This window comes from Orbicella franksi, chromosome 14 (assembly GCF_964199315.1).
Source record: "Orbicella franksi chromosome 14, jaOrbFran1.1, whole genome shotgun sequence".
Taxonomy (NCBI): Eukaryota; Metazoa; Cnidaria; class Anthozoa; order Scleractinia; family Merulinidae; genus Orbicella; species Orbicella franksi.
Window position 1 is genome coordinate 13,671,343 of NC_138158.1, and position 25,750 is coordinate 13,697,092.

General features: G+C 36.9%; 1 protein-coding gene across 1 annotated transcript in view; it reads left to right on the forward strand.

The window, feature by feature from the left end:
- LOC145468052 (AP-3 complex subunit delta-1-like) overlaps positions 1–25,750 on the forward strand; it is a 36,001-nt gene that overhangs the window by 3,519 nt on the left and 6,732 nt on the right. The window contains exons 6-36 of the mRNA XM_081451710.1: positions 3,531–3,596; positions 4,885–4,948; positions 5,330–5,469; positions 6,003–6,076; positions 6,163–6,212; positions 6,635–6,663; positions 7,551–7,599; positions 9,893–9,962; positions 10,758–10,833; positions 11,209–11,278; positions 11,709–11,787; positions 12,202–12,328; positions 12,781–12,884; positions 12,965–13,109; positions 13,681–13,773; positions 14,298–14,349; positions 14,646–14,739; positions 15,683–15,778; positions 16,096–16,144; positions 16,406–16,480; positions 16,931–17,009; positions 18,261–18,317; positions 20,279–20,367; positions 20,617–20,711; positions 21,379–21,466; positions 21,922–21,990; positions 22,854–22,932; positions 23,342–23,508; positions 24,118–24,171; positions 24,577–24,663; positions 25,105–25,302. Of these exons, the coding sequence (XP_081307836.1) occupies positions 3,531–3,596; positions 4,885–4,948; positions 5,330–5,469; positions 6,003–6,076; positions 6,163–6,212; positions 6,635–6,663; positions 7,551–7,599; positions 9,893–9,962; positions 10,758–10,833; positions 11,209–11,278; positions 11,709–11,787; positions 12,202–12,328; positions 12,781–12,884; positions 12,965–13,109; positions 13,681–13,773; positions 14,298–14,349; positions 14,646–14,739; positions 15,683–15,778; positions 16,096–16,144; positions 16,406–16,480; positions 16,931–17,009; positions 18,261–18,317; positions 20,279–20,367; positions 20,617–20,711; positions 21,379–21,466; positions 21,922–21,990; positions 22,854–22,932; positions 23,342–23,508; positions 24,118–24,171; positions 24,577–24,663; positions 25,105–25,302 (2,664 nt within the window). The remainder of the gene's footprint in view (positions 1–3,530; positions 3,597–4,884; positions 4,949–5,329; positions 5,470–6,002; positions 6,077–6,162; positions 6,213–6,634; positions 6,664–7,550; positions 7,600–9,892; positions 9,963–10,757; positions 10,834–11,208; positions 11,279–11,708; positions 11,788–12,201; positions 12,329–12,780; positions 12,885–12,964; positions 13,110–13,680; positions 13,774–14,297; positions 14,350–14,645; positions 14,740–15,682; positions 15,779–16,095; positions 16,145–16,405; positions 16,481–16,930; positions 17,010–18,260; positions 18,318–20,278; positions 20,368–20,616; positions 20,712–21,378; positions 21,467–21,921; positions 21,991–22,853; positions 22,933–23,341; positions 23,509–24,117; positions 24,172–24,576; positions 24,664–25,104; positions 25,303–25,750) is intronic.

Sequence of the window (25,750 nt, forward strand, 5' to 3'; positions counted from 1 at the left end):
CCGCCATCTTGGTCTCTTGATGCGAGCAAAACTGGGGAGAGTACAAAATGCCCGTGGTTAGTGGCGGTAGGGTTAATAGTGTGGGGGTGATGATGCGGAAAAAACAGGGAGACTGTAACAGCTTCCCTCTGTCTCGTGTTCGCTGTGTTAGTTGCTCCAGCAACGGCAACACCTGATTGGTCAAAGGGACAATAGAGTTCATTAGAGCGTAGCAGAGTGTTGACAACTTGAGTGACAGAAAGTGACATACATAACTTCACAACTCAGGCCAAAATGCCTTTGATTTCAAGAGAATTTTCTGGAGAATGTTTTGATTTTGATCGTCTGTCTGCTTCTTGTCTTGGAGGATTGGTGTTAAGGCGTGAGCAAAAGGAGTCTGTTTCTCGTTTACCCGAAGGAAAAGATGTTTTGGCGGTTCTTCCAACTGGTTTTGGCAAGAGTTTAATATATCAAAGTTTCGTTTTGGCGAAGGAAATGGCTAAAAGCTCCATTGGTTGTTCTTATTTCCGACTGAAATTTTACAATTAATGCCACAAAGACGGCACGCATCTGAATAATTGGAATTCTCCGCGGGCTTTGCCGCTTTTTTTGGAGTCAGAGAAGAGTTCTTCCATCCTGCGTTCATTCGACTCAACTTGGTAAACCTTCAAAATGTTTCGAAATTCACAACACAGTATAGTAACATGTATTCATATCATCATCCTTGATTTGACAGGTTTTTTCTCAGGGGAGGAGATTATTAATTGATTTGATTAACAGAGGCACCAAACTGGCGGCAGCACCCCTTGAACACGAGACAGAGTGAAGCTGTTACAGTCTCCCTATTTTTCTGCCAGCTGTGCCCTCAACCATCCCTACCAACGGGCATTTTGTACTCTCTCCAGTATCGCTTGCATCAAGAGACCAAGATGGCGGCCCGTTGAGCTCACCGATCGACATCTACGATCTCACGGAAAAATAGGGGACTGTGAACAGTCTATTGGTCCTGGTTTTGTTCGGTTTCGTTGAAATTTTAAATATGATAAAGCTAGATTGTTAAGGAATAGATTTTACTACTGCTGATATGAGGTGGCTATTAACGCTAAAGTGATATATTGCTTCGAAGTCAGGGTTTTGAAGAGATTTTTTTGCAAAGCGTGAGTTCGGCGTGACTTTGTAATCTGAGATTTTTGTTGACCCTGAAGAAACAAGGTTTGGCGAGTAAACATTACCGATTGCATAATTCAAAGTTGGCCGAGTGGAGGTCTGCATCTGGTCGCCGACAGAAAAAAAAAAAAAACGCGGGTAGAACATGAACCGCGCTCGGCCCATGGCCGCGTGGTTAATTAGTTTAAAAGGTTTGTCAAAGGAATTTAGATCCACTTTAAATTTGCCCCCACATTGCATTAAACTAATAGAGAAAGTAAAATATAAAACTTTAAGGTAAAAAGCTGTTAAAATTATGAGTCTTAATGTTTTCGATCTGTTTGATCATCATCAGAGTGAAATAATCTGCATACACTCAGTGTTCTTATAGTTCAGGTAAGGCCAGTTATGTAATACTTGTTCCCATGGGGAACAAGGTGAGGTCCAGTGATTGCACTTGTTTGTTTAGTTCTGGACGGAAGCGTGCGATGTAGAACACTTCTTTTATTCTCCTTTTTAACCATGAATGGGCAGTGGTTAAAACTTCCCACGTGAACTTGTGGTTGGGGTGTTTTCTGATGTGCTTGGCCGGCTCCGACTGCTTATTAACATCTGAATGTTCATTAATACGAACCTCAAGGTTGCATGCTGTTTGGCCAGTGTATGTTTGTCCACAAGTACACTTGCCTTTGTAAATAACATGTGACGGGTGTGTGTTTTTGTCTTTTAACTTGAAGATTGATTCCATCTTGCGTGTTTGCTTCATGATAAAGAAGTTGGACCTCCATTTGGTGTACATGTTAAGTTTCTTTAAGAATTTTCTACTTTCTTCTTCATTTGTTCTTTCATCGAACCAGTGGACAGGAATTATTGTTTTTAACAAGAATTCCTGTCCACCGGTTCAATGAAAGACCTAAACTCGGAATCCATCTCTCTTTCTGCAGAACAAATGAAGTAGAAAGTAGAAAATTCTTAAAGAAACTTAGCACATACACCAAATGGAGGTTCAACTTCTTTATCATGTGGCAAACACGCAAGATGGAATCAATCTTCAAGTTAAAAGACAAAAACACACACCCGTCACACGTTATTTACAAAGGCAAGTGTACTTGTGGACAAACATACATTGGCAAAACAGCATGCAACCTCGAGATTCGTATTAATGAACATTCAGATGTTAATAAGCAGTCAGAGCCAGCCAAGCACATCAGAAAACACCCCAACTACAAGTTCAAGTGGGAAGTTTTAACCACTGCCCATTCATGGTTAAAAAGGAGAATAAAAGAAGCATTCTACATCGCACGCTTCCGTCCAGAACTAAACAAACAAGTGCAATCACTGGACCTCACCTTGTTCCCCATGGGAACAGGTATTACATAACTGGCCTTACCTGAACTATAAGAACACTGAGCATATGCAGATTATTTCACTCTGATGATGACCAAACAGATCGAAAACGTTACTTAAGACTCATAATTTTAACAGCTTTTTACCTTAAAGTTTTATATTTTACTTTTATCGGCGAAATGTATATGTAATAGAGAAAGATTAATTATACTTTGTTAATGAGTAAAATATTAATAAGTGATTTCTTTTTCAAATTATAAGCCTTTTTGAAATGCAAATAACTGGACTGTTTATGTTTGTTTTTTGTTTTTTTTTTCAACCTCTCTTTGAATACTTGTTTTATGTTATAAGTATGGTATTTCTAGTCACTGATAAATTTGTTGCGATTCTTGTCACAATGTTGTAATATTATTTCTGACTCACAAGCAGAAAATTGTTTGTGTACTCTGTTCCTCAGGCACCACTGGGAGCCATTTCAAGTCGACTGCAGCAAGCCCAACCTTTATTCTCAAAATACCTCCATTGAACATAGTTTTTACATGGTCTTGAGCAAAAAAGATAGAACTAGTCTACGATGATACAGTTACAATCTCAAAAGAAGTGCTGAAAAAGACTAACAATTCTAAAGGGTGAGAGGGTGGGAAGGACAGACTAAGGCAGACAGCTACAAGAACAACTGACTGCCTTACACATCACATGACCTTAATTAGCACCAGGCCCCAGCAGTGTGTGAAAAACATTTTCCACGAAATATTTTGTTCTACTCAGCCAGTGGAAAATAAAACTTAAAAGAAAGTGTTATTTCATTTTAAAAATAGATTACAAATAGAAAATTTGAATAACAAATGACCAAGGTTGTGACATTTAGTGACTCTGACAAGAGAATGAACGTTGAATGGTGAATTATTTCCTATGAAAAAGTCTTATTATGCTTGCTTTCTTCTTGTTGTTTTTAGTATGAGTTCGATTGAATTTCTAATTGCTAATGATTAACAAAATGGAGTCATTGTTTCCACAAAGTAATCTGCATTTGTTTTGGTTGTGATTTTGTTCTTCAGCTTGTCTCAACCAAACCTTACATCAGAAAAAGAGCAGTGTTGCTTATGTATAAAATATTTCTTAAGGTAAGGACATTTGTTGGTTGTCATCACCAGCACATGTTGTGATCCAGAATCCATAGCATTTACAAATTCCATAGTATTAATACTCCCTGTTGGGAGGTGCAGTGGCCTCACGGTGAGAGTACTGGTCTCCAGATCAAGCGGTCAGGGCTCGAGCCCTGGTTGGGGACATTGCATTGTGTTCTTGGGCAAGACACTTTACTCTTACAGTGCCTTCTTTCACCCAGGTGTCTAAATTGGTACCAGCAAACTTAATGCTGGTAACTAGCATCCCATCCAGGGGGGAGTAGAAATACTCCTAGTCACTTCATGCTTCAGAAACTGGGATAAGCTCTGGCTTGATGGGCCACTTGGCTTGTAAGCAGACTCTACCTAATGCTCCCTAGGTTCTGATCTGTCTTTTTAGGACATGAGCATTTGTCACTCTTATATAAACAGTTTTTTTGTATATCAATTAATGTAGTAATAATTTGTAATATTATTTTGATATCTAGGAATTATCTTTTTTGAACAAATAATTGTTTAAAATCATGAAAACAAAAGCAGTTTCAAGGAGCAGGGTTTCAAATCAAAATAACTTAGTTAGTCTTACATGTGAGAATAATAACTTATATTAAGGTGTAATCAAGTAACACAATATAAGGGTTTATTAAGGGTTTAATTATATGCGGCTGTTATTTGAAGTAACATTAAGTTAAAAATTTGACATTTAAGGCAGTTCATAAGACATAGTTCTATTAACCAAGCGATGCCTTGTAATGTAAAAGAATACTGGCCAAATTATTTTTTACTATTTTTTACAAATACAAGATCAAAAAGTGACCAAAAGTTAATCTGTAGTATTTTTGCACTGTTCTGACCTGGCCTGATGCTTATCTTTTAACTAACCTTTACCATCAGAGATTGGAGTTTGAAATAAATAGGGGTTGATTTTAACCGAAGAGAAGCAAAAATTAGTTCAAAATAGCTGGGAGTGCAAAATTAGAGAGTTTGAAATAGTCAATGGTAAAACCCTGAACAAAGGGCAAATCTAAGGGAAATAGATTTGATTTGGAAATGGTGAGGAGTATGAAATTAACGGAGGACAAATTAGTGGGCTTCAACAGTATTTAGTTATAAGGAAGTGTTTCTAGCATTTAGTAGGCCATGTTTGGAAAACATAGTTATGTGCAAAAAGTTTTTGGTTGCTAGTCAGCAATCTCCTATCATGGCAGGGAGAAATAGTTCTAAGATTTATGCATTTAATAGTACTTAATTAATAATTAGTTTGTGATATGGTGAAATATTGCAGTTCCCTGAAGCACTGAGACCAGCCTTCCCAAGACTGAAGGAAAAACTTGAAGATGGAGAACCAGGTTATAAGATAAAATATACTATGATTACAATTACAATTTTGATCTGATATGACAAGTGTCGACTTGTTCACTTGTCTCAGGACATCATTGTGAAGGGTGGAGAACATTTTGTGTGGAGAAATTTATTGGAGAGCTACGCTTAGGTGTTAATAAAATCAAGAACACAGTATTGTAATGCTACTGGGGGTAAACTCCGTCTGTGTTTACCAGCCACAATGTAGTGAGTAGGAGAGCTATCTCTGCCTAGTTGTTGTGACATCATCCATGATTTCTTTTGTCACTCTAAGGAAAGATGTCATGTTTCTCAGTGCACTTTTCATAACAGCAGGATCAGCTTTCTTTTCTGTGCCTCAAGTAATTGTCTTTGTTTATCATTGATAGGTGTGCAGTCAGCGGCAGTGAATGTGATCTGTGAGCTGGCTCGTAAAAACCCAAAGAACTACTTATCACTGGCACCATTGTTTTTCAAACTAATGACAAGTTCTACAAACAACTGGATGTTAATCAAGATAATTAAGCTCGTAAGTGACAGTCATTGAATGCTAATTATCTAGTCCCAAATAAGTCAAAATTTGGGCCATGGTCAAGAAAAAAGGCCCAAGGAAGAGAATTACTTTGAGCTGGCTAAAAGGCTTTGTACTTACACATTTTGGATTCGAAGAAAAGGGACACTGCCAGTAACTGCAGCTCCAAAATAGTCTTTTAGTTTACATTTATCTCAGGCAATACTGTATACTGTAAGTCTGGAATTAATTTGAACATTTTCAGCTACATGTAGACAATATCATTTAAAATACATGTAGTATGAACCTCACTGTGTAACCTCAAAAGTGCTGTCATTTGTTCCTGTGGATGATGTCCTCTTTCTGGGTCAGCTAATGTAACCAACAGCCAGTGCTTAGCAGTAATGCTGCAGAATCAAAATTGTTCTTACATATACTATTTACACACTGAGAACATTTCCCAGTCATCATTTAGTAATCGAAAATCATTTATAATATATATTTTAGTGTTATAAACAGTACATGTATAAATTATCAATTCTATTTCACAGTTTGGAGCCCTTTGTCCTCTGGAGCCAAGATTAGGAAAGAAATTACTGGAACCTCTGACGAATCTCATCCACAGGTGAAAAATACACACCTGTTACATGAGTCACTTGACTAAACAAGAATACAGCATCACATAATAACTTGGTATTTTTATTCTTGCAGTACTTCAGCCATGTCATTATTATATGAGTGTATCAACACAGTTGTATCAGGTAAAAAGCATTTTATTAATGTATATGTCCTTTCTACTAAGTAGATTATAAAGTTTAATAACTTTATTTCTCAAGTGTTCCTGCTTATTGATTACAAAACTATTGTGCCATTCCAGGAAAACTTCCTCACCCTACCACAGAGGGGTTTTTTTTTGTTTAACACCCTCCCTCCCTCCCCTCCAGATTTTCTGCTTTCCTTTAAATCTTTGGCTGTTCAAACCCTTCTCCCCTTGGTACTTCCAATAACCTCTCTTGGGATGGGTGTAGAATGATTATTTCTTACAACTACACATTAGTAAATATTTGTTTATAAATCCTTTAACTCCCTGCGTGCTCTTGAAAATTGATTCAAGTTCTATTAGTGAGTCAAATAAGCTTTTAAAGTAATCCACAGTTGAAAAATAATTTTCTTGTTGTTCTAGGATTGCCTCAACACAATCCATCAATTCAGGTGGGTTACATTATTTTAATCTTTTCTTCATTTACCCTTTGAGCCCTAAATTTTCCAGGAATTTTAATTTTCACTTTAAACTAATTGACCCCCTATACCCATGTATGATATACCATTTGAAAGCTATTGATCTGTGTATTCCAAAAATCGTATCAACAGCCTCTAAGGAAGTGATAGTTTTGACTAACCATGGTTTGAAAGGAGAGAAGGAAAAAGTTCAAAAAGTCAAAATCTTTATAAATATTAGGTATACCCTAAACTATACCTTATTTTCCAGCTTGCAATGAATAGGTTAATAACAAATGCACTAGGGGCTGCATAATTATTATTGGTGAACTATATCATGTGAAAGGGGGGTCACAATTTTATGCTTTCAACGAGTAGATCTTTACAAGATCATTTTGCTGCAAAAGTTTCATCAAAATCGACCAGATTTGAATCAAACAGTGACATTACAAGCTCATAAGTGCTCTCGCGTGGCAAAATGGTTAATGAGGCTGATTTAGTGGGCTTCTAGTATTGTTATTTGCAGGGTGGAACACAGTCCTGAGTCCCTACTGCCTTTACAAAACAGTGACCAAAACAATGACAAATGTCTTGTTCCTTTGAGAAATACTACAGACTGTACAGAGCTCATTGTTGCAGCCACTGGGGTTGCCAATGCAACCAATTTTTTTTTCACTGGCAACTATTTTTCACAGTTTTCACTGAAATACTTGTGCTAGCGACTAAGTCTGAAAACTGGGGGCCAGCTGGCCCAAGGTTTTTTTCCTGAAAGTCGAAACCTGCTGTAGATTGACATTTTAGTTGGTAAGTTACTTAGAGATCATGAAATTTGGCCTTTCAATAATAAATTATCTGTATTATGTTTTCCTTCTTTCCTTTAGCTTTGTGTAAGCAAGTTACGGATTTTGATTGAAGATTCTGATCAAAATTGTAAGATACTTTTGGTCATGGTTTTATTTTGATTCTTATTCAATTTTGTATCACCTTAACTCATTGACACCTGTGTTGGCCATAACCAACCGTGACAGGCATTGGCCTTTGTTCCACTTCTGACGCCATCGCCTTTCACCAAATTTGGCATCACTTATACTCAAGTTTGCACCAAGAAAAGATCTTTCTAATGACACCCCAGATCAGAGTGATTTGGTCAGTTAAGTGTGAAATGTGCACAAAAATGCTTTGAAATTTGAGTGAAAAACATGGAGCAAAATTTTCCTCAACCTCACTTGGCTACCCCTTGGTTAGAATTTCCAGTCTCAATGATGTTTTCTTGAGAATTCTTGATCTGGAAGCAAGCCTAGTAGAGAGGGTCAGCAACTGCAGCAAAACAATAAGAAAAGGCAAAAAAGGAAAGGTAAAAAAAAAATAATAATAAAAAATAAAAAACCAAATAATTTATAGCCTTAAGACATAGGTCACTTAAATCCCATCCCAACATTTTGATTTGTGCATATACCCAAGCAAAAATTATATAAAAGGTGATGCTAGTGGAAAGAAAGGCACACCGTCATGCTGCAAATTCCTTTTTGAGTAGAATGGAGCTAATTTAGCTCATATCCATGCAGAAAATGTCAAAAATGTCCAAAAAATGCATTTTTGCTAAAAACCTCTAGGTATCAATGGGTTAAGGCATTAAATGACATTAATTTTTCAAAGTTTATTAAAATTTAGGTGTAAGTAGCTTACCTTATCAGGCTTTGTACCTGAGTCGTTTAGACTTTTATCTGGTACACTATTAAAGTCAGGTTTTTAGCCAGGTTTTGAAAAGTGGCCATCTAAAATGTGCTATAGGGCCTACTCAAATGAACAATTTATAAAGCAACATATGAAAAATGACATGATTTTCTTTGATAAGTGGCCATCCACAGGACGCCTGGACGCCCATCTGGCTAAAAGCCTGATTAGAGTGTTGATGCAGAACCCACCTGCATTTCTCCTCTCTTTCCCTGTTTTAGTCAATCAGTAGCATGAGCAAAGTAAGTTGACTTGAATTTAAGGTGGCCGAACACAGTTTTCGCGCGCGCTTTTGCTGATGCAATTCAGCGCGTGCACAAGGATTGAAAAACAAACATGCCTTCAATAGAGCGATCATTTTATTTACTCATCACCCACACTATATGCGGTATTTTTCTCCATTATTGAACGCAGTGTATTGATGCCTTTAGTCTTATATTACAAAGCTATGTTAGAAAAGGTAACGACGCAAAGAACCCAGCAATTCTCGGCTTTTTCTTTGTTACCGAAAGAACCCGGTTAAATGCAGCGCATGCGCAGTTGCTCGAAAAATTGAGACCGATTGCTTTTGCAGAAACTTGCCGATTTCTAACGATCCAGTCGATAGAATTTCAAGAAATTTGGCAAAAAAATAATTCAGAAACCACGCGAATGATCTATTGCAAAAAATCTGAATTTTGACGTAGGGAATTTTTAATAATACAGAACATGCAGTGAAAACGATTTACGGCGAATTACGAAAGTCGCCTATGTCAAAATTTTATTAGAACAGTGTTGACAGAAGGGATTTAATGTCAATTCATAGTGGGCAAATGATGAAAAAAATCTAACGACTGAATTTTTTTTAAATAAACAAAAACCATTTTTTAAGCCTTGTTTTTAACCAGCCCCGTTGCCATGGCAACAGCACTCGCCTTAGCCAAAATGTGAGAATAAACCCTTCTGTGGTTAACCTTGACTCTTGCAAAAAACAGGCGCCAAAGCATAAATAGCTTCAAAGTAATGGTGAATTAGGCAGAGGCTCTTGAAAACTGTGTTCGGCCACCTTAAAGAAGGCAAAAGCTAGAGACCAGCTGTAGAGATGTGACCAGCTGTAGAGATGTGTATCAAGGACTTGGCTAGTACTTTACAGAACTGGAACAGAAATAGTAAAATCCGAACCTTGCTAAGAACCAATCACATTTCAGGATTCATTATTGTATCCTGGCTCTTGGATTATAACTGTTAAATTAATTATTTTGTCATGTAAAGGCAATCATGCTGTACCAGCCCATGAATTTCAACATAACACACTGTATTTAATCATCCATAGTCGATGTTTATTGCATTACCTTTGCAAGGATTTGTACACAAGCATGTGCTACATGTAGTTTTAGTAATACAGGTTATCTGGCTCACATTTTATGCTGATATCCACTAGCATCTTCAAATGGCTGGATTAAATTATACTTATTAACTTATTGCAAGATAATTATTACTTTATTTGTAGTGAAATACCTTGGATTGCTTGCCATGTCAAAGATCCTGGCTGTAAATCCTAAAGCAGTGCAAGTGCACAAGTAAGTAGACTTGAATGTACACTGACAGTACAGTCAAAATAGTGAATACAGGTATGCATTATACATGTGTCACAAACTTGACAGCAAAATCCCAATCCTAACAGGTACTAGGTACGTGTACCTTTTTAAAACTGCAGTGCAATGCAAAAATACTGGTCAGTTAATGGTAATAAATAATTTTGTTGAGTGTCAGATTGATATTTAGTTGTTTCTCACTAAGTGAGGACACTATTGAAAAATAAAACACCATTATGAAATGTTACCCACAATTAACAGCATACAAATTAAAATTAAATTCAAAAATTGCTTTCATTTAATTGGTTAATCCACAGACTTAGAAGCTAGTCGAACAATTTTCTTTGGTGGAATAAGTAATAAAGTGCTGTGCTCAATAGCTTTCAATACTTGACACATCTAGGGTTTCATACTCATGCTTAAGAGTTAAAATCACCTAGTTCAGCATAATAATCAGTACATGAAAGCACTAGTAAATAGCTTTCATTTGAATGGTCACACAGTAGGGTTTCATCCACAGAGTGAAAACATTAGAACCACCTTGTACAGCATGACAAACAGTACAACATGAAAGGACTGCTCAATAGCTTTTATTTGAATGGTCACACACTAGGGTTTCACCCACAGACTTAAAAGTTAGAACCACCTTGTAGAGCATAATAAACAGTACCATATGAAAGCACTCAGGTAAATAGCTTTCATTTGAATGGTCACAGAAACAGTTGACTCTTAGTCTGAAAAGCAGCACTCTTGACTGATGATTCATGGCTTCTCTTGCAGAGACATAGTTATTCAATGTTTAGATGATAAGGATGAATCAATTAGACTTAGAGCCTTAGACCTTATTGTTGGAATGGTAAGGAAACATGTGACTGTTTGACTAACTATCTACATGAAGTAAATGTGCTGTATGTAGTTTTGTCATAACTGTACAGAATGCTAATTACTAAAAGACTCTTGTTACACTTTTAATCTAGATTATAAAGCATACAAAGATGCCAAAACTATATTACTAAATAATCATAAAACATTTGGGATCATTTACGAAATGTATAAAACTTACATTTAGGTTGTGTCCTGTACATTTCTCTTTGTGAACCACACAAGCTGGTATCATGGCTCTACTTAGACCGCATTCTGTCAACCAATTAATGACATAAAAGTTATTCTCTGGTCCATTCAGAGCAGCAGGAAAAAATCAACCAACATGATGTTTATTTCTACCACTTAGGTTTCTAAAAAGAACATTATGGACATCATCAAGAAATTAATGGTTCACATAGACAAGGCTGACAGTCAAAGTAAGTGTGAAGAGTGATCCAAGCTGTGAAGAGAAGTCTGGAACAAGGAGATAGTGTTTTGATGTACCCCCTTAATTCTCAGAACTAACTTAGGAGAAAATGTTTTCCAGTTGGCGAGGAGAATCAATGTTTCAAGCTTTAAACTGGAGTGTGAAGAGTTATTGCCAGAAGTAATATCTTCTCACTGTGTAATTTGTTGCATAATTTCATTGAAGCATTTAGTTTCAATTGATATTTCTCAATAAAAAGTTGATAGTGTAAGTAACATGGTAAAAGAGATTAGTTGGGTATTGTAGATTCCATCCACTTTTTTTGGCAATCCAAGACATCTGCGTGATATAACTTACAGTGCTGTAGGTTTTGCTGCATTGGATGAACATTCACTGTTGACTACTAATTTCACAACTTTTGACTTGCTTTTTATTTATAGCTTACTGTGATGAGCTAGTATCCAAGATTATACAGATCTGCAGCATGAATGACTATCACTATGTTATGAACTTTGAATGGTAAGGTGATGTTAATGGTGTTAACTACATGTGTACAGGGAGGCAGCGTGGCCAAGTGGTTAGGGTGCCGGACTTGAAATCTGGAGGTCCTGGGTTCAAGTCCTACTCTGACCACTAAGCTGGAGTTGTTTCTCAGTAAACTCCTTGGTCATGCTTGTAAGAAACCAACTGTTTTGCCTTCCGCCAGTTGGGATTTTTAAGCCTATGGTGTTTATTTGAAATATTTCAATCTTTCTTTCAGTTTAAGTGGCATGCATGAGAACTAGCTAGTTGTAGCTAAGTGTATTGACCACCATAAACAGTCAATATTATTTTTTTAACAGAGTAAGAAAGTTAATAGATCATTTACCGCAGTTGATTCTTCTACAAATGAATGAATTGATTTGTTGTTACAACGTCTTTGTTGACCTGTAGGTACATTGATGTGCTTATACAATTAACAAGAGTTGAAGGGACAAGGCTTGGCAAACCCTTGGCCTCACAAATGATGGACGTCACTATCAGAGTCAAGGCAATCCGTCCTTATGCTGTGCAGTGCTTGGTAAGATATGCTCACTTGATACCTTTTTGTAACTCATGATGTAAGGATATGTATGAACACAAGAGAACAGATAACCAGTAATAAATGCAAATATAGGGATCAAAATATTTTGTTTGCAGCTGTGTTTGTATGAACTGTTGTGCTTGCCCTAATGCTATTATTGAAAACAGCCTTATTGGATAGTACAAAATAATTGTAAGTCCTGATCTACACAAATTTTACTCTGATTTTCCCGGCTGAATTATGCAAATCATATCACCAAAACACGACTCTTGGCACACAGATGTTTGGTAGTTGTTTTACAAGCTATTATTTTACACAGAACTCATGCTACTGTGTTGTATCATATTTGACCCCATCAGATTTGGCTTGAGTCTGTAAATTAAATATAGCATGCCCACAGGCGACTTTGCTTAAATGTTACTTACAAATTAAAACAACTTGTTTTTCAGTCTTTGTTACTTGATAGCAGTGACTTGATGTCTGGGCAAATGGAGAAGAACAGAGTCTGTGAAGTTCTTTATGCTGCAGCATGGATCTCTGGAGAGTTTTCAGAGTAAGTTAATTGCTACAAGTAATTTCAATGCCAGGGTTTCACTGCATTTATGATCTTACATTTCTTTTGTGCTTCAACAGGCATTTACCAGATATCCACAACACATTAGAAGCAATGCTGCAACCCAAAGTCACCTCACTTCCAGGCCACATCCAGGCAGTTTATGTCCAGAACATTGCAAAATTATTTGCTAAAATCCTTGCCAGTGAGCAGCAGGAGGAAGAGGTGATATGAGTGCCTTTTAGTAAAACTAACTCCACCAGTCCAATATTATAACAGGATTCCCGATTACTAAATTCAATAATTGACTATTTCTTACATTATCTCAATACACCTACACTGTTTTTTTTTTTATTTTTTTCAATTTTTTTCCCACAAATGAATGGTTAAGAAAAGGCAAAATACATTTTTCATTTCTCACGTCCATTGGACGGGTGCTTTCCAGGTTTTCATTGTCCAAACATAAAATCCACTTGTCTGAACAAACAATATATATGTTGCCTACTACAAAAAACAACAACAGATATTAATAAAACATACTTTACAGTATATCAGCACATAACTTCATCTACATGTTCAATAAAAGTGAACTAAAATACTGAACAGTATTATTGTCAGTCTGAAAGTGTAGGAGTCAGAAAGAGTTTTTTCTTAGCTTATCTAGGGGAAGGAACAAGGACACATGACTGGGAATGAGATTGTTTTGAACATTCCTGTTCTCATGCTTTGATCTAAGGATCCCTAGTTAGGTTTTACTGTCTATTTATTGATGCTAAGATCTTGTTTGGTTTTCAAGGAAGAGGATGGTGAAAAGACATCAATTGGTGAGAAGCTGGTAGAGAAGTTACCTGTATTTGTACAGAGTGCAGACCTAGAGGTGCAGGAAAGGGTAAGTTGCAGCTATCATGTCTTTTTGCCAATGAAAAATGGAATTAAAACAATGATTATTGCATTTTTAATTAATAAAGGCAAACCTCTCTAAAGAAGACAATTACATGTATCTACGTGTAGTGTTTGTCCCCATAAGTGGAGATTCAACTGTACATTCAAATCAAGTAAAACCGAGCTGTAATTATTTACAAAGATAAACAAACACTAGAAACAAAAGGTGCACTACATGTACACTGATAGTGAACTACTGAATGCTGCTTTTTTCCTCAAAATTATGTACACCTTTTTCAATGTAACTCCTTTGAGAGCATTTTCTTAGATAATGAACAGTACTTTCCAAACTAGAAATTTAACTAACTTTGGCTTTTTACAAAAATGCATTTATTTTAAAATACCCTTTGTATTTCATATGTTAAACATCATGGCAGAATGTTCAGTAACAGGAGGTGTTCAGTTTTGGAAAATCTCTGCTTGAGAATTAGTTTAATTTAAAAATTTATATTATATTTTTGTTCATTTTAGGCAAGCTGTGTCTTACAACTTATCAAGTATGTCCTCAAGTTACAAGGAAAAGGTAAAAACTATTTTATATGTAAGTAAACTTCAATAGCATTGGGATGTGAAGGAAACTATTGTATGTTAGAATCAAGCACCAGTTAACCATTGAACAGGAAATCCTGTCAAGGAGGTTATGAGGGTAAGGATGGTATCATTTCATATAATGAACTGAATTAAATATTTCAGGAAAATTATGCAATATTACATGTATATAAAAAGAGGAGATATTAGCAAATCCTGCCCTTTGAACTGGAGCCTCTAAGCGTTAATATTAATATTAATGTTAATATAATAATATTGTGTTTCAATCAGGAGTTGATTGCACAGAAGAAGTATCATCCCTGTTTCATGGAGAATTAAATCCAGTTGCTGCCAAAGCACAGAAGAAAGTACAGATTCCTGAGGGGTTTGTTCAAGCTTATTTGTTATTTTTTACTTCATTTTGTTGAATATTATAAAAGTCAAAAATATAATTATTATACTAAATAATGTATGTATGGTTTAGCTGTGGGTACCATCATCATTTCCCTCTCTCAGTAGAGAATGTATACTCGTCAATATTGCTAGAGATTTAAATTTTGGTAATAGCGAACAGTGGTCCCCATTTTTTGGTTGTCATTAACCTGTTGAACAACTGCTGGCCAACATATTAAATACCGACACATTACTGACAGTCAGCTGGTAGTAAACTAGTTAACAGAGTTACAGGTAAGTAGACCAAAACTTGACCCAAAAACTGTTGTAGTTGAAAACGGTAAATAGACATCTTTCAACCCTACCTGTTTGTACACTAAAACAGGCTTGTTTAATCCAACTTGCAGTAGCAAATTAGGAAAGTCAAGGAATAGCCCTATAATGTATTGGGAAACCATAGTCTACAATACTTCCATGTATGTCACAATTTTCATCATGGCATACCCAATATGGACAAGTTTTACAAGCAAACAAAACAAGATAGGCAATGGCTGTAGTAAATTTTGAAAGTGCAGTGTACAGTATCTCTTTGAAATGATTTTTTCCTGTTGAGTTAGTTGTTGATTGGAAGCTATAAATAAGTACTGAATGTTTCCAAGAATTGTTTCAGTCCGTGACTTACAGACAGGCAATTAGTTGCCAGTTGCTGGCAGATCACTGATAGGTTGCCAACAGTTTGACTACTGTCAGACTGAAACTCAGTTCACATTGGCAGGAGGTTAGCTGTTTTTTAGCAAACACTGTTAAGAGGGTCTTACAGTCTTACAGTCTTACATGGCAACGTCAAATGGGTTGTTTATATTCATTTGGTAAGAAATACTTGATAGATATTGGTTAAATGTAGAAAGTGAATTTGTTTTATACTGTATTGTTAGACTTGACCTTGATAAATGGATTAATGATCCACCTTCTGAAAGTTCGGAGGAGGAAGAGGAGATGGAGACAATATTTGACACTCCAAATGAACACAAGTATGAATATACTATTACTTTTATACCTGTTATGATGCCTGTTAGTACATGTACAGTGGCAGCACTTAATGTTAGTACAGTGGCAGAACTTGCTAGTGCTTATGAGGATCTTGTTAGCTAGAAAAATACATCAATACTAATGACTGATTTGTCTGACATCATCCCTTGTCGGTGTTGTTGAATTTTCACTGGAAAAACATTAAACTGACATTATTTTATTTGGTCAGAAAGTTTTACTGTTACAAAGGTGATTTGGGATGCTTATCTATGTGGCATGGAGAAATCAAATGATTAAGTAATTGTTCTTAACTTTTCAGAGACCTGAAGCAAAAGCATGTGTCGGATGATGAGGAAGAAATGAAAAGGGTATGCTTGTATCAATTAATTTTTGCTTATTTATAAGTTAAGTTATGATTACATACATGTCCTTCTTGAGTGTTACAGAATGGCCATCTTGACATTCATATTGAAAAGCCCAAGGCTTGTTACAAATCAGATGGTCTGTCCTTCCATACATGTATGCAGCATGTCATGCTTAATGTGGCTGTAATTTCTTTGTTGGTTCTTCCAGTTTCGTCGATCATGTTTTGGTGTTTCTCATGAAAGTTGTCTTTTGTGCTATTTCAGAGACGTGAGCAGAGAAAACAAGAGCAGCTAAGTAATCCACATTATTTGAAGATGTCAGCCCGTGAAGGACACAAGGTAACTGCCAGGGCCCAGTTGTTTACAGGGTGTATGGGGGAATCTTGTCCAAGGTCATGAGTTTCTTCCATACAGACCAACTAAGTTCAGTTGATAAGATGTTATTATATGGCAAACAAGAAAAATTTAATTCGTTTGATGTAGTTAGTTTGTTCTTGCTGACATTTTGCTTGCAAATGACGGTGAGTGGTCTAGATGCTGGTCTAAAGGGAAAATTTAGATTGCGTTCAATATTGATTTCAGCCCATCAAATTCTTGAATTCTGTAGTTCTCAGTCCTTGTGAGACACAGCCACATAACAAATGAAAACAATGACTGTAGCTGTAAAACTGCATCTGTAGTGTAAAACAAACACAATTCACTAACACGTTTTGCAACATGCCTGACAATAAACAAAAGCAGGAAAAACATTTTATAGTGAATTGTATTTTTTGGTTATTTCTACTGTAGGCAAAAAAGAAAGATGTAACAGTAGATGATATCCCAGTGGCTAACCTTGACTTACCTGTATCACTAAAGGTGTCAGGAGGTATTACATAAAGATGTTAAGGTGGCAGAACACAGTTTTTGCGCAAGCTTTTGCTGATGCAATTCAGCGCACACACAAGAATTGGAAAAAACAAGTATGCTGTCAATAGAGCCATCCAGCGATCATTTTATTCACTCAACACCCGCACTATCTGTGCTATTTTTCTCTATATTTGAACACAGTGTATTGATGGTTTTAGTCTTTTATTACAAAGATATATTAGAAAAGGTAACAATGCAAAGAACCCAGCAGTTTTCACCTTTTTCTTTGTTACTGAAAAAAAGCCCAGTTAAATGCAGCGCATGCACAGTTGCTCGAAAAATTGAGACTGATTGCTTTTGCAGAAACTTGCCGACTTCTAACAATCCAGTCATTAGAATTTCAAGAAATTTGGCAAAAAAATAGTTCAGAAACCATGTGAATGATCTATCACAAAAAATCTGAATTTTGACATAGGGAATTTTTAATAATACAGAACATGCAGTGAAAATGATTTATGACGAATTACGAAATTCGTGTGTGTCAAAATTTTATCAGAACAGTGTTGACAGAAGGGATTTAATGTCAATTTGTAGTGAGAAAATGATGAAAAAATCAAACAACTGGATTTTTTAAATAAACAAAAGCCATATTTTAAGCCTTGTGTTTAACCAGCCCCATTGCCATGGCAACAGCACATACCTTAGCCAAAATGCGAGAATAAGCCCTTCTGTGGTTAACCTTGACTCTTGCAAAAGACAGGTGCCGAAGCATAAATGGTTTCAAAGTAATGGTGAATTAGGCATAGGCACTTGAAAACTGTGTGCAGCCACCTTAATTTGCAGATATTGAAATTAACTAAATTAAATGTAATCTTAAAATATAATTTGCACACTATTGACAAGCAAACAGCATGAATGAAGGCACTGCTCAATAGCACTGGTCAGTCATTGAATGGTTAGATCTGCATTAATTAAGGTAAAATTTGTTTGGTAAAAGAATGGTTAGCAGAGGTTGTGGCAGATACAGGCTTGGAGGAGGATCAATGGCCCCATTCTCTGTGGGGACTAAAGGAATCGATGACACAATGATGATTAAATTAAATTAAAATTACACCTTACGTCTATCATCTCTTCAGTTTACTCAATTTTGGTAGAAATTGCATTTAAGGTTATTAATCCTACTTAGGAAACACAAAGCTGAGGTTCTTATCTTCCTTTCTAATTCTGAACTTGTTCTTTGTGCTTTAACTGATGTAAGATTGATCTTTAGGTGTGTCACTGGACAAAAAATATACATCCAGAAAGATGAAGAGAAGAAAGAAGAAAGGTGAGAGTTTTCAGATTTGGTACTGAACATTAAGTTTTCTTTCCATGCTTTTCTTCTCATTCATTAAAGGAGAAGATCCCTCCAGAAAACGCTTTTTTTGTCGATGCAAATAAAAATCTTGCACTACGCTTAGGTACTCACCGAAGTTTCAGCCTCTTTAGTGCAGGTTTTCCTTATGAAATTCGTCTCCAAAGAGGCCCATTTTGAACAGTACTCAGCAGCCAGGCCACATTTTCGTGACGTTTTTCTATCCAAGGCATTTTGTCTGTGGCTTCTATGGCTGCCCTTTAGCTGTGTTATTGTTAATCGCTTGGAAAAAAAACATTTTGCTGACCAATTGTGAGTTGAATAGAATGATGTCACATAAACATGGCCTGGCTGCCAAGTACAGTTTCAAATTGGCGGCCTCCAGAGTCGAATTTTGGGCTTCTTTCAAGACAAATTTCTTCAGGATAGCAGGCACTTTAGAAGCTGAAACTTTGGTGAGTGGAAAACCCAATGTTTACTGGCTATAGGTGGAGACAAAAAAGTAAGCTTTTTGGAGTGACCTCCTTAAATTCTCAAGGTTGATCAAAAACTTTATATCTCTTTTTTTATCTGTGAACATACTGTCAAACAGGTAATGTATAAATGAACAATTATTCTTGTCACAAGGTCTGAAAAATTTTGTAAACGAAGCTTTCGACTGTATCGCAACTGCACAACTGTATCACAGCTGCTTTCGACTGTGTCGAGAAGGGATTATGTGGATGACACTTTCACTAAAATGCACGCTGCCAACATTGATAGTGTTACCCAACAGATCAACAGCGTTAACCCTCACATAAAGTTTACCAGCGAGCAAGAGGAAGACAGTAAACTACCCTTCCTTGACATGTGTGTCCATGTAAATGAGGATGGGAGCACAAAAACAACTGTGTATAGGAAACCTCCAACCATCATCTACATCATAAACATTCAGTTGTGAAGACCCTCCTACACAGAGCAGAACACCTTGTTAGCGAGGAGGAAGATAAGGCAAAGGAAGTACGGCACATCCAGAATGCTCTACTCGCAAATGGTTACAAACGCTGGATGTTTAAAGTCCCTTCTCGACCCAGCCCCACAAGTCAGGAGAACAGCACCTCGGAGACACCTAGACCAACCTCCGTAGGCCTGCCTTGTGTCTGGACTCTCAGAACATCTTAGTAGAGTCTTCAGGGCACAAGACATCCACACATACCACAAGCCTTACAACACGCTGAGGTCCATCTTAGTCCTTCCAAAAGACAGGACACCAACTGAAAAGAAGACGGGCGTGGTATACGACATCACATGCAACGATTGCGGAGAGCATTACATTGGCGAGACAGCGAGAACTCGGGAGAAGCAAAACAAACAAACAACATCTGCAATCCGGGAACGCCAGTCTCAGGCCAACCACGAGATTGACTGGGAAGGAGTCAAGATTCTTGATAAAGAGTCGGTAGATATCAAAAGGAAAATCAAGGAGGCCATCCATATCAGACGTCAACGCCCAACACTGAACAGAGACGGGTGCTATGATCTTCCCGCCATTTTTGACCAGCTATTGTCACGCAATTAAACAATTTGCATTCACATGACAACGTGAGCTCACTTTAATTGCTGATGAAGACTGTGCGATACAGTCGAAAGCTTCGTTTACAAAATTTTTCAGACCTTGTGACAAGAATAATTGTTCGTTTATTTATACACCAAGGTCAAGAATGAGCGTACATAGTCAGATAATGTATGACTCAACAGTAGGGGCCTGGATTAATAAATCGATCAAGGCTTTAATTTCTGTTGTACAATTTCTCTTGTTTTTTTTTTTGTTTGTTTTTCTTTTTGGTGTGAAAGTAATTTTTGGAGTCATCCAGTACTGTAGAAAACAGAGGTTTAGCACTGATAGGCTGTCAGGCTTATAACAGACTTTTTCTACACTATCTGTTTGCTGTCAGGTCGTAAAGGAAGCAGAGCAGATGAAGAAGAACCAGACCTTGATATCTCATATGAGGTTCTTCCAGCAGGAGCTGGTGAATTGCCTGAGGTGAGAACTGAAATTCAATTTGGTTAATTTAAAGTGAGAGGGTTTAAAAGTTAGAGAAACATTATCAGTACTGAGTAAGTCACTTTTTATAAGCTCAAGGCAGATGCACCAGTTTTCTTGGTAGTGATTGGAGTGACAGGAAATATTCTGTATACTTTAATATTCCACACAGATCAGTCAGATCTGTCATAGATGTGTTCTCTCACTCCATTATTTTGTTTTCTGAGATCTCTAACCTTTGATCCTCAGGGAGCTGAAGAGTCAGATCATGATGAGAAAGAAAAAGATGAACCAGTCGATGCAACAGCTGATCCACACAGACTGTTGAATGTCGACCTCAGCAAGTAAATTATTAATTAATTTTTGTTAAATTTTTCGAAGTGGCCTTATATATCCTGTTTATCAGGACATATATTATAACCCATGTGTTCCACATGGGTTATAAGGAGAGAATAATTATTTTCTGTTCACTAGATTGGTCATGTGGGATAATGGCTTTGTTATAATACTCTAGATGTATGGAGTGGGTGTTAAGCTTACGTCTGTTTTTTTTTTTTTCTATTAAAATTTGGGCATAATTTCTCTAGTTAACAGATAGGTTCAATTTTGCCATGCGTCTGTTTAGTATTTGATCATAGATGATGTCAAAATGAGGTAAGAACAAAAAAGTGGCAGAGGAGGTAATGCCCGAGCATTTTGAACACTAATGTTCTTACCACATTTTGACATCATCTGTAATCTGTTACTGAACAGATGCATGGCAACATGGAATCTATCTGTTTTATAAAAATACAACTTTAGAAACAAAAACAAAATGTTAATGGCATCATCTAAACATCTGTCATCCAATAGGTCACAAGTGAGGACCAATCAGAATGATAGAATAATTCGACATATGATATAAAGTGTTATTGAGCAAAGTATTTTATTCTCAGCAGTCTTTTAGCCAGGATTTTAATTGTGGGCTTGCTGCTTGCACGTTCCACTAACTAATTGTTTTTTTTACTATAGACCTCTGGAGGCACATGAAACTCTTCCTGTTCGTCAACACCGCGTTGTAACAGAATCACAGCTAAAACATAATGAGGAAAACACTGAGGTTGGTTACACAGGAAGAAATTCTTAAAGTAATTTTATTACTTCCTTTTACACCTCAGTTGCCACAAGTGGACGATAAAATAATAGTTTACTCCATTCTACTTTGAATAAGTTTGAAGGAAAGCAGATTAGTTTCAGTTAGTTATGAAAGGTACTTGTCACAGTCTATCCATTTTCAAGGCTGATATATGGTTGCCTAGTTCCTAGGCCTCAATATTTCACCGCAGTCAATCATTTCTGGTCATGTGGTCTGGGGCAAAAAGTGTGTACTCTGGGCCGTTTGGATACGTCACCAAAATCAATTGACTGTGGAGGCCTGGGAGAAAGGCATACAGGAATTAGGCAAGATATATGGCACATAATTCTATAAGCCATTAATCATAACCAAACAAACCTTAATTTCATTCCATCCCTGTCTGATCCATTTTACTAATTTGTATCTTTTATCAATTTCAGGATATCACGCCAAAAAAGCACAGCAAGGATAAAAAGCACAGACATAGAAAGGACAGTGAAGGCAAAAAGGTAAACTTGTTTGTGGATGGTTCATTTGATTTTTATCTAACCAGTTATTGCAAACAATTTTAAATTACCTAAATTACAAGATCTTGATTAATCATACCTAAGTTTCCAAGCCTTCACTGAAAATGGTCAAACCAATCCTTGAGGTGCAATTTTACAATGTATAGTATACCACAATGTGATCTTCCATTGTATATCAATAATAGTGGAGCACCTGCCACCAAGCAGAGCACCATGCTCATATAGGGAAGAAAAGGCTATCCTCACTAGCAGTATTGCTTGTACGCGCATACACATGACGACGACGATGGCGTCACACAACATGGCGGCCATACTCCAGCTGATAGGGTGACTGAGACGTGCAGCCTTGGTTTATAGTGTACTTTTTTGATATTGGACATCCATGATATGGTCATTTGACACCTGTCAAAACATGTTATCTGCTGATCAGTATCATGTCACCATATGGCAGGCTCAAGCTTAGAGCTCAAGTTTAGAGTTCTTGATTGGATCGCAGCTCAACTGAAGTTAACTTGTTATAATCAGGACCGGGTTGTTCGAAAGCCAGTTAATGCTAACCTGGGATCAAAAGTTAACCAAAGTATAAATTTTTCTTGTATAAAAATGTTTTTCACGCTTATGTCATATGTGTAGTTTAAGATTATTCAAAACAGAAGGCCGAACAATATAAACAGAAAGTCTCACTGCAAAGTTACAAAAATCAAATCAAAATTCTTGTTTATCCTGGGTTAGTTTAATCAGGTTTTGAACAACCCAGCCCAGGAGCTCTACTTTTAGGCTTGGCTAAATCTATATATTATTATTACTGTGGGACAATTACTTTACTTTAATGATAATTTTCCCAGAGTAAACACAAGCATAAAAAGGATGGAACTGACAAGGAGAAGAAATCAAAACACAAGCATCACCACCACAAGGAGGAAGGTATCTATTCTACTATAATACTGAAATCACAGAACCAGTCTTTGAAACCAGGTTTTCTTTAGACCTTTTCCTTAACCAATCGAGGCTATTTTAGAGTTCTGAGGACAAACATGAACAGTGGAGACTGTGCTATTTCAGTTTCAATACAGTGGAACCCCACCTCATGACCACCCTGTTAATATGGCCTCCTCATTATTACTTCCACCTTATTCTGGCCCGAACAAAAGCTCAGTCTGTCATTTTCTTATTTCAAGAACCTCTCTAATGTGGCGACCCCTGTTAATATGGACAGATTTTTGTGGCCCCTTGGTGGTCAGATGAACGGGGTTCCACTGTACTCGTCACACTTCTGCATTTGATGCCTTGCCAATCTTCTTTTAATCCAACATTTTTTTTTGTCTTAATCAAGTTGCAGAGCCTGTTGAGGATAATCTCATGTTCAATGGAGAGGTAGACCATCCTGAAACACCAACAAGAGAAGATGAGAAAGAGGATAGTGAACAAAAAACTCCTTCAAAGGTGATAACAGTACAGGAAGACTCTAAACCAGCTGCAGATGAACCAAGTGACCCACAGGTACAAAGAATGATTCTGAACATTGGCCAAGTAGCTGACAGAGCTTATGCTTATTGAACTCTGGTTTCTGAAGCTTGGCATTTGTAAGAGTGTTGCCATTCCCCCAGGATGGGATGCTAGAGTATCACAGTCCCCCCTCCCCATCCCCCCATCCCCCCATCCCCCCCCCCCTACTATTTGACAGATTCCCTTAACAATTCCCTGGTGCTCATTGCTCATTTGTACTTGCGAGAAAATAAAGTGTCTTCCCCAAGAAAACACAACAATGATAATAACTACCAGATAACAATAATGTTCTACACAGGCCCAAAACCTAAAACTTTTTGTGTCGTTCAATAAAATAATGTTAACACCTCCTTGCCTGCCATACACCGAACTAGGGAAGAAATATGATGGTTATGCAGTAGTCAGAGTTTCATTGATGTAAACTTCTTGAAAAAGACATACATTATGCTCGACTACGTTGAATTGTGTTCTTTCGTGATTGGAAGTTCAATGAAGGCTTTTTTTTTCTCGTTTTACATGCTTTCACCTACCCCACTCCTTTTCCTTTTGTTCAAAATATTAAGCAATGTTAAAAACACTTCAGTGGTTATATGTTGTTGTTAGGATGATATGGATTTCTGGCTGTCTCCTACACCACAAAAGAAATCATCACCTAAGGTGAGTTATGTTATGTGGTTGTCTATGCTTTATGACAGGCCAACAGATACACAGTGAACAGTTTTTATGGCAATTCAGTTGTGTTGTGTAAATGATTAACCTAGTCAACAAGTTAAATGAGTTACTATTTTGAATTGTTGATTAACAGACAAACATTAGGTAAAGGAATGAATGGATGAATTAATTGTGTGGGTCTTTGTTTCACTGACTGACTGATTGATTGATTTTGACTAACTGTTTGACTGACTGACTGACTGAGTGAGTGAGTGGTGGATTGATTGATTGATTGACTGACTGAATGATTGATTGATTGATTGACTGACTGACTGACTGACTGAATGATTGATTGATTGATTGATTGATTGATTGATTGATTGATTGATTGATTGATTGATTGATTACTAGCCTGCTGAAGAGCCCAGTGCACCTTCACCCGACAGTTTAGCGGCAGAAAAACCAGCAACAGAAGAAACACTTGCCAAACAATCTGAGGTACATTCTACAAGTGTATAGATTAATTGTCACATTAACTCAGTCTCATCTAGCCCACAAACAACACAGCTGCTTTTCATTGCTGGTAGCCGGTTTGGAAAGGTGGTTATCTTCTCAATCATAACACTTTTTATTTTTTGTAGTTTTGCCAAACTGCTCTTGAATTTTTCATACAATTTTTCTATTTTCTTCCAACAATCAGAGATTTTTACCTTTGGTTTGTAAACCTAGCAACGTGAAGAAAATTATTCCTTTTTCCAGAAACAATTAATTTGATTGTCAGGGTGAAAGCGAGAATGTGTTATCGTGCCGCTGTATGCTATAGAGAATGTTGTAACAATGCACCTGAGTTCAAATAAATTCTAGCATCCCCACCCCACCCCACCCCCTTCTCAGGAATGTTCCCAGAGCAGCAACTCAGAGTTTTTTTTGTACCCTTAGAAAACTGAATCTAAAGAATCCAAACGCAAACACCGCAAAGATAAATCAGACAAAAAAGAAAAACATGAAAAAGAAAGGAAAAAGGAGAAGAGAAAAAGCAAGAGTACTGAGAAGTCTGAGCCAGTGGAGATACCAGCAGCTGAACAGGAAAAACCGGATGAGCCATCAATCATGGAGCTAAAGGAAGAGGCGAAACAGGTTTGTTGACAGATCACAAAACAAATGGGCTTCCCTTGTTGCCTTGGGGAAGGGGGGCAATTAGTTGAGGGGAAATTTGACTAGGGCATGTACCCTGTGTATTTTTACATGTCGATATACAGTAAGTATTGGTAATCGTATGAATGTGAGTGCAATGAAGGATGTACACTACAAGTGATATTTGAAACTTACGTGAGCCTTTAGGTGAGTGCAATTTGAAAGAATAGTCAAATATCAAGAGTAGTGTGAATCCTTAATTGTTTGAGCTTTCGTACGATTGCTCATTTATTCTATGACTGAGAAAATTACCAATGCACCTGTATTGATTTGCAGTGCAGTGCAAATTTAAAAGTTAAGGATAAGTTGACTTGCTCTCAGCCAGTTAGGCGGAGTAAACTTTTTGTTGTCGTCTTTTTTGTGTAATTTTATTTTTCTCTATCATCATCGT